Below are 8,993 nucleotides of genomic sequence, written 5' to 3' on the forward strand. Positions count from 1 at the left end.
TTGTAAATATTATCAAGCAGTCACTCTGGGGCGTGGATTTGCTAGAATTACTCTTAACAAGAAAGGATTCAATGAGAAAGAGTGCATGTCAGGACATGACTGATGTTTTTTAAAAAGCATAAAAGTTATTGATTGTTAAAATAAGTACATTAAAGGGTTATTACAGGAAAGAGGGATTAGAGGTGTTGTAAGGAAAGCTGCCAAGAGGCGGATTAGGCAAGGACTCCCTAACAAACAGCTGCCCCAATCGGAGCACATGGCTGGAGAGGGGTTGAGGGGCAGGGAGGCCAGAGGACTGTAGGTCAGGGATGTCATTGAAGGGGTTCCTGATCAGGGAAGCCAAGGCTCTTCTGAGCTCCAGACCTCTCAAGTCTACACGTCATGTTGTCCCCTTATCCTCCCCTCCATTCTCCCTTCCTCTTCCTTTAACCCAAAGTCCAGGTCCTCAGGGCCTCCTCACTCTCCAGACTTCACCTTTTCAAACCCTGAGGCAGCTCTCCAGTCCGCTTTCCCCTAAGGCCTCCCTTTTGGGAGAAGCTGGGTTAGCAGCAGTCCTCTACCCCTTCCCATCTCTGATTCTGGCAGGGCCATCTCCAGTCGTCCTGATCTCTGTCTGGCCACTGGACTCCAATGACTCTGGAGGAGAGTAAGGCTGGTGACTGAGCACAGCCCTCCCTCACTTAAATCCAATTCACTTGCAAGTCATGGCATCACCTTCCTGATGTCATAGTCCTCTTCAGAACAAAGTACAAACAACAACTCGTAAATAATCCAAGCTGCCCCACGGGGAACCTGGCCAGTTCCAGTTGGGCAATGCAGCCCCTTCCTCTCCTCTCTCTCCCTTCCCTTCTTCCTCTCCCTCAGTCCATGTGGGGTATCATGCCCTTACCTGTGGGTGCTCTGCCCAAAGAAACGTAAATTTTGATGGCTGAAATCTAGCGAGAAATCTTGGGGTTAGATTTCTTTCTCAAGCTAGATATCTTTCTCAAAGACCATGCCTTAAAGTAAACCAAATTCACTCTGGCTCTCACTGATTGGCCAACAATAGGTCCTAAGCACAAGTACCACTTAGTGGTCATAGTCTGGACCCTGATGGCTCAGAGTGAATGTAAATAGTAATTGTTTCTGTTTTGGCTAGAAACCCTGAGGGTCTTTTCCTACCAGATAGATTTTTTTTTTATTAGAAAAAAGGAGCCACTCCTTGGCCCATTTCTTAACCAGCCTTAATCACTGAATGGGCATTGCCTCAGTCAAACTGTCACCCGTTAAAGACTTTAGCTTAAAAAGGCCAAGGTCTCCCACTGCATCCTGGACCATCTCCAGGCATCCTGATCTATTTCTTGCCACTGGACCCAGATGGCTACAGAGGAGAAAAGTGAGGCTGGCGACTTTGCACAGCCCTGCCTCACTTAAATCCAATTCACCTCCAAGTCATGGCATCACCTTCCTGACATCATAGTCCTCTTCAAGAACGAAGGACAATCAATAATTTCTGATTCTCTCAGGACTTTGGCACCGTTGCCATGAGGGTGCCTTTCCCTCAAATTCTTTAACTCCCTTTTGTGGGTTCATTTCAATGTAAGCATCTTGAGGGCAGGAATTGGTTTTTGGCTTTTTGTTTTGGATTTGTATCCCCAGTGCTCAAGCACATGAGGAAGACAGGTTCAAATCCAACTTCAGACACTGACCCTGAGGCAAGTCATTTCAGTCATTTCTGACTCTTCATGACCCCATTTGGAGTTTTCTTGGCAGAGATACTGGTGCGGTTTGCCATTTCCTTCTCCAGCTCATTTTACAAAGGAGGAAACTGAGGCAAACAGGGTCAAACTGATTTGCCCAGGGTCACCCTGCTAGTAAGTGTCTGAGGCAAGATTTGAACTCCAGACCCAGTCCTCTGTCCACTTCACCACCTGCCTCAAATTGCCTCAGTTTCCTCATCTACAAAGTAATAATAGCACTAACCTCCCAGGGTTGTTGTGAGGATAAAATGAGATAATAATTGCAAAGGGCTAAGCACAGTGTCTGGCACAGAGCAGGCACTACATGAATGCTTAGTTCCTTCCCTTTAAGCACTACACATCAGTTTCTATTATCACAGTAACTGGCACACAGTAAGCACTTAATAAATGCTTGGTGTCTGCCTGCCGGTCTCACCAATGTGACCCCGACTTCCCTTTCTAATCTGACCTCTTCTTCCTCACCCAAAGTAACTTCCTCAAACTGGTCCACAACCCGGCTCTCCGGTTCCCACCTCTGCACCATGATCAGCACCCATCCCTCTCCTTTGAATGACCTCCTCTCATCTTTTCTACTAACCAGCCTTCAGGGCCCATCAAGTCCCACTTCCTAAAGACAGATCTCCCAGCTTCCTGAGCTCTTCCTCCACTGAACTCTCACAGCATTCAGCATCTGCACCACTGGTCTTAGTAAAAACAAGCTCCCTTGTGGCACCTATTGTCGTCATGCACTGTAATTTAACTCTTTGGAGTTATTTATTATTCAAAGCATTGCTACAACTAGGCAGAATCCCTTCAAAAGAACAGCGAATTTACATTAGCAAACACTCAGCAGCGCACACAGATACAATTTCCTCTAGAGTGGGGCCTTCGATGCTGTTTTGTGTTACTTGCAATACCTTGCACAATGCTAGCTACCTACCTAGGCGGTGATCAAACAGAATGTGCTGACTACTTAGATGACTGTGCACACTACAGTTTTCATCCAGGAAGGTCAAAAAGCCTTTCACAGGCCTCTGTAAATCCTTTCACACACACTCACCACCTTACTAAGGACACCCCTAAGCTCACACAGCCAGGAGAGGGCCCAGCAGGACTGCACTAGAGTTCTGAATTTAGCTAGGTAAGATCAAGTTTCTAGTCCCAGGTCCAATACCTGATGGCCCTGTGACCTTGGGGAAGTATCCCTTGACTGTTCTGATGTTTGAGTTTAACTATAAATGAGGTGGTCATCCCTTCGAGGCCTCCTTTATCACAGGGGCAGTTGCGAGGTCATCAGATGAAGGAACAGGCAGAAGGCCCAACAGATGAGTGCATCTCCTCCTAGGCTCCCAGTAGTGGACGTCCAGCCTGACGACCACCTAGGGCAGCTGGAGGGCTTGAGGAAAAGGCAGGCCCTTCACTCTGAACACAGCGAGCTGCGGCAGGGGCCCCAGAAGACCTCTCCAGAGGACCCCCCCCACAAAGGGCAGCGTAGGATTTGAATTGAGAAAATCAGATGAGGTCAGATCAGGTAACAGCTTCCTTGGACAAGCAGTTGAAATCCAGATCATGAGAAGTAAGGTCCTTTTATCTGTGCAGTTGCACCAGAGAAAAGAGCTGGCCCAGAGACAAATAACACCCTATACAGGTGAGGCAATCTAGCCTCTGACCAGGACAGAGAAAAAACATCTTTCCACTCAATCCCTGGCCTCACTAACAATCCGACCTCCAGTCCCCATCTCACTCCTGGACTTCCAGATTTAGGGGAACTAAGGAAAATACCCAATATCCTCCTCCTTTCTCCATACCATCCCACAGCAGTCCATATAATAATAATAGCTAACATTTATATATCACCTACTATTTGCCAGGTACTGTGCTAAGTAAGCACTTTACAAATATCTCATTTCACAAATATCACAACCATCCTGGGAGGTAGATGCCATTATCACCGCCATTTTACAGCTGAGAAAACTGAGGCAGAGACTAAGCGACTTGCCCAGGGTCATACAGCTTAGTGCCTGAGGCTGGTTTTGAAATCAGGTCTCTATCCACTGAGCCACTTAGTCACCTCATACTGATGGAAATCAAGGAACACTGGAGGCCACAACAGCTGGGTCTTGCAATCCAGACTCTCGCTGCTCCAGGAAACTGCCCCATGTTTATCTATGCCTCTATAAAAAAGGAGTGAGTGCCTGTTTGCTCAGCCCTGAAGCACCTGGGTCAGGGAGGCTTTTCTCCCTCCAGATGGCCAGGGGTGAGGCTGAGACCCAACACGTGGGGGGGGGGGGAATAGTCCCCAACTTCTTCTACCAGATGTGGGGAGGGAGCAACAGAAAGCCTGGGGTTGAGGGGCCACTTCAGGAGTCAGCAAGCTTGAGCCATGGAAGAACGGAGAAGTCCCTGAGGAGCTACAGCTGTTTGCCAAGAAGCTAATTGGGGAGAGAAGCAGCCTGCTTAAGCCCAAGCTCAGGTGAGTGTCCCATTGGGAATTCTCTGGGCCTTGGAACCACTGCAGCTCAGCTCAGGAACCCCAGGAAGCTTAGTCCCCTGCTGCAGAAGGAGCTGATGGCAATGACCATTGGCGGGAGTCGTCCACGTGGAGTGGGTCCTTGCACAAGCCAAACAGAATGATGCCTTTGGCACCAAGAGACCCTGCTCTTCCGGGGCCCTGGCCCTCAGAGCAACAGAACAGCAATGGTGGTGAGGATGTTGACCTGTTCGGGTCCGTAAAGGCAAGCACGGCAATGGTTACTCATCCCTCGGGGGTCTGGAGACAGCGGGCTCCTTCCCTGAGCCCTCCACTCAGTCACTTCAGCTATAGGGGCTCCAATTTCACATACATCCCCTACTCTCCAGCCCCACGTTCCTGTCACCACTCTGCATCCAAGATGAGCTGACCCATCCCGGGCAGAGGAGATGGGGGAGCAGGGAGATGGGGGAGCAGAGAGATAGGCACAGGGAAGAGACTGAGCTCTCCCTATATCCTAGGAAGGTGGGGAGAGGGGAGTAAGGCCAGTGTTTCATCCGTTCATCAACAGAGGAAGCTTTTCGAGAAGTGGGGTGGGAAGAAAACTGGGGAATTTCTTGCTTGTTAACTCTGCATTTCAAAGCCAGATAAAAAACAAAAAATTGAAAGGGATAAGATTCTATAAAAGGGTTTGGATTTCTTTCCCAACCTCCAACTTCCTTTTGCTTCTGGTTCCATCTAGTTGAAAAGTAAGCACAGCTGACCTTCCATTACCTGCAGAGACAGATGATTCAAAAACCAAAGGCAATCCCAAAACAGTAACTTGAGAGTGATTTAGAGATGTGCAATAGGATTAATTTTAAAGAACACATTTCCCTCTCCTCCTCTTCCTCCACCAACCGGATCCAGCCAAACTGGATGCTCCACTAACTCAACCTTCCACTCCACCTCCTACCCCTCCATACTGCAGCCTCAGCCACAGCTTTGAGGCCCCCACATCTTTGAATACACACCCCCAACCCCCTACCCTACGTGGAGGGTCAGTCTCCTCCAGGAAATCTTTTCTGGCCCTTCTCTCAACTGGTCAAGGTCTTTCCAACCTCAAATCACCCTGTCTTTTGCTTACTTTATCAACATAAGGTACAGCCCATTAGCATATCAGCTCCCGGAGAACTGTTTGTCTTTGTATCTTGAACCCTAGCACCTAAAGCCCTGGATTCAAAGGATCCAGGTTAGAGTTACAGCTCTGACACTAGCTCCCACACTAAGCTCGCTGGGCACCAGTTTCCTTAAGTGAAAAATCAGGGGGTTGGACTAGAAGATCCATGAGGTCCCTTCTGACTCTAAAATCTGTGGTCCTGCTAAAAAAATTAGTGTCTTTAAGAGATATCAAAATAAAAGTAAATCTCTGAGCTGAGTGAATAAACAGCACAAAACGACGACTGGTGGAAGAGCATTTTCGGTTAGATCACAGGACCACCCCCCACCTCTGGGTCTCAGCTTCCTCACGTGCACAAGGAGGAATGGGTCTGGATTCTAGATGAGATCTAAAGTCCTTTCCAAAGCTCTAAAGCTACGGAGAGCTCACACTTAGTCAGTCAACAAGGTTTTACAGGCGCCTACTGTGTGCTCGGCATCTCACCAAACTCGGGGGACACAAAGAAACAGAAGGGACGGTGCCTGATCTCTGCCCAACGGGGGCCAGCCGTGTGCAGGGGAGAACCCCAGGGCGGGTCAGAGGATGGAGAGGGGATGGGCCCTGAGGGGAGGGAGTGAGCTCCCCATAGCCAAAGGTCTTCAAGTGACCCCTCCTCGGGGCAGGGGCGAGACGCTGACCTCCAAGGTCCCTCCTCCAGCCCAGAGAGTCGGTGACCCCGTGACCCCCCGACGGTCAGTCCGTGACCCGGGTTCCCTCCAGCCCCCCACAAATCCGACTGTCCGTGACTAGAAAGTAAGCTCCCCGTCGCCAGAGAGCTCCTACCAGGACTCCTCCAGCCCGGACAGCCCGTGACACGGTAACCCACGAGCCCCCTGCCCCCCCGGCCAAGTCCGGGCCGCCCCACGCTGGGCGCGCGTCACTCACCGCACAGAGCCCCGAGACGCCCAGAAGCAAAGTCCGCGACACCGTCAACGGAAGCCCACACAGGCGGCCGCCATGTTTCTTGAGGGAAGGGGCGGGGAGGCACGAGCAGCCGCAGTCTCGTACTGCCTATAGCGCCCGCGCGCCGCCATTTTTCCTCCGGGCGGAAGAGACCAAGATGACGTAGCCCCTCTCACGTGCCAGGGGCGGCGGAAACTACCTGCATCACATGACACCCGGGCCAGTCCCAACCCCGCCCCTCAGCTCTGCCACCTCAGCGCCCTCGGCTGGAGGCACGCCTCCGCCGGCCTCCTTACGAGTCTGCGCGCCCGCCCCTCTCACTTTCTCCTCGGCAGCCGAGAGGGGAGAGCGCCGCCCACGGGAGCGAGGCGCGTCACGGTCCTGGATGACAGGCGCTGCGGGAGGCCGTCTCGCGCACGCGCAATAGCGACGCCCGCTCCCCCCGCCCCCAGCCCCTGCCCGCCGGACGCCCCCTCCTCGGAGCAGGCCGCGGAGGTCGGCGGAGAGGAGGTGCGCGCGCAGCCCCGCGTGCGGCAGGGCGCGATGAACCTGCCGCGGCTCGTGTGCCGGCACCGCACGGCGCTGGCCCTGGCCGGCCTGACGCTGTTTGCAGGCGCGCTGCTCTGGCTGGCCAGGTGCGCGCCCGAGGGACCGGCAGGGGGCGGGCGCGTGGCCGCCACGGCGCATGCGCCGGCCGTAGCGGGCGAGCCCGCGGAGCGCGCGTTTCTGGCCGTGCTGGTGGTGAGTGCGCCTGCGGGCGCCGAGCGGCGGAGCGCGGTCCGCGGCACGTGGCTGGCGGGCGCCGGGCGGCCCGGGCCGCTGGCCGACGTGTGGGCGCGCTTCGTGGTGGGCACGGCTGGGCTGGAGGCCGCCGAGCGGCGCGCGCTGGAGCGGGAGCAGGCGCGCCACGGCGACCTGCTTCTGCTGCCGCACCTGCGCGACGGCTACGAGAACCTGACGGCCAAGGTGCTGGCCATGTTCGCGTGGCTCGACGAGCGCGTGGCCTTCGACTTCGTGCTCAAGGCCGACGACGACACGTTCGCGCGCCTGGGCGCCCTGCGCGACGAGCTGCGCGCGCGCGAGCCGGAGCGGCGCCGCCGCCTCTACTGGGGCTTCTTCTCGGGGCGCGGGCGCGTGCAGGCGGGCGGGCGCTGGCGCGAGGCCGCCTGGCTACTCTGCGACCACTACCTGCCCTACGCGCTGGGCGGCGGCTACGTGCTCTCGGCCGACCTGGTGCGCTTCGTGAGCCGCAGCCGCGACGTGCTACAGCGCTGGCGCAGCGAGGACGTGTCGCTGGGCGCCTGGCTGGCGCCCCTCGACGTGCGCCGCGAGCACGACCCGCGCTTCGACACCGAGTACCGCTCGCGCGGCTGCAGCGACCAGTACCTGGTGACGCACAAGCAGAGCCCCGATGACATGCGCGCCAAGCAGCGCAGCCTGGCCCGCGACGGCCGCCTGTGCCCGCAGGAGGTGCGCCTGCGCCTCTCCTACATCTACGACTGGGACGTGCCGCCGTCGCAGTGCTGCCGGCGCCGCGAGGGCATCCCCTGAGCCGCCCCGACGTGCGCGGAGCGGACGGAGGAGGCTGGGCGGCGGCGGCTGCAGTTGCGGGACCAGGACCAGGACCAGGACCAGGACCACGCGCCGAGGCAGCTCCCCGCCCCCCCCCACGGGGCGCGCGGGCTGCCGTCCGACGTCCCCCCGGAGCGCGCAGAGCCTTCCCGACTCCAGCTCACGTTGCGCCGAAGCCGCGTCTGGAGCCAGCAGCAGCCCCTGAGCGGCCCAGACCGCGAGAGAGAGACGCCGGCTTGGGTGTTTGCGCGGGAAGATGTGGTGGATTATCCGTCATCTCCTGGGTTTACTTATTGAAAGTCGCACGCGGTGGTCACATGACCTCTTCTCCTCCTCATTCTGAGCCAGGCCAGCCTCCCCAGCCCCGTTGCCTAGGAAGGGAGACAAACTTCAAAATACCAGTAACCAAAATGGACCTCTGTTTTAGTGATTTATGCCAAAGGAATCAAGAGTGTATATATTCTAGGGTGGGACTGAATAAATTTTCCTCATCTCATTCTAAACAAAACTGAGGCTTGGAGGGGAAAAAAAATATTTTAATGACTGAAAAGGAAATCACTTTTCGACCCCTTTTACGCCGTGCAGTAAAAAAGTATTCTTGCCAAGGCAATTGTAACTCCCCTTAATCTGTTGTTTTGCATCTGACTTGTTGTAGCAGGTAAAACTTCAGTTTGGATTTTATTTTGGAGTGACAATATTTAACGAGCCGTTGGTGGGTATGTCCCTGGGGGAAGGCAGTACTGTAAATACAGGTCAGTGTTTAACTGTGATATATTTATAAATACTATAAATATGTATAGTGAGGAGCTTAAGCAGAGTGTGAGGTTCCCAGTATTTGAATAGTATTTAATGAAAAGTCTTTTTATTCTTCAGCTGTCTTAACAAGACTTCAAATTCACGGGGGTACAGTTTGTTTTTAGGTTAGGAGTTTTATAATCCCAATTTGCTCCACGTCCATTTAAATTGGCAAGAATGTGGGAACCATCCGTTTATCTTAACCGTTTACATGTGTCTTCTGTTAGAGGCTCTCCTTTTAAGGCTCCCTTGATGGAGTGAATAGTTGCGACTTCCTCTGAACAGGCACTGAGAAGGACTTCTATCTCTTTTCCACATTCACTTTTATTCTTGTAGC

At 53.9% G+C, this 8,993-nt stretch overlaps 2 protein-coding genes across 3 annotated transcripts in view; one reads left to right on the forward strand and one right to left on the reverse strand.

Annotated features, from left to right (window-relative positions):
- Positions 1–6,416, reverse strand: part of SDF4 (stromal cell derived factor 4) — a 55,668-nt gene extending 49,252 nt beyond the window's left edge. Inside the window, exon 1 of one of the 2 annotated variants that reach the window (XM_027855481.1) lies at positions 6,272–6,416. The gene's annotated coding sequence lies outside the window, so the exon portion shown is untranslated. Of the gene's footprint in view, positions 1–6,169; positions 6,239–6,271 lie in introns of those variants that run through there. The other variant, XM_027855482.1, reaches the window with a different exon arrangement.
- Positions 6,417–6,832: 416 nt separating this feature from the next.
- On the forward strand, positions 6,833–7,840 carry B3GALT6 (beta-1,3-galactosyltransferase 6). Its single transcript, XM_027855277.1, has one exon. The coding sequence runs from the start codon at positions 6,833–6,835 to the stop codon at positions 7,838–7,840; it is 1,008 nt and encodes a 335-aa protein (XP_027711078.1).
- Positions 7,841–8,993: the final 1,153 nt, after the last annotated feature.

This window comes from Vombatus ursinus, unplaced genomic scaffold, assembly GCF_900497805.2.
Source record: "Vombatus ursinus unplaced genomic scaffold, bare-nosed wombat genome assembly UNPS02010822.1, whole genome shotgun sequence".
In the NCBI taxonomy this organism is placed as follows: Eukaryota; Metazoa; Chordata; class Mammalia; order Diprotodontia; family Vombatidae; genus Vombatus; species Vombatus ursinus.

Excerpts from the sequence above, each read along its gene's own strand:
- B3GALT6 (XM_027855277.1), top strand. The coding sequence starts at position 6,833 with ATGAACCTGCCGCGGCTCGTGTGCCGGCACCGCACGGCGCTGGCCCTG.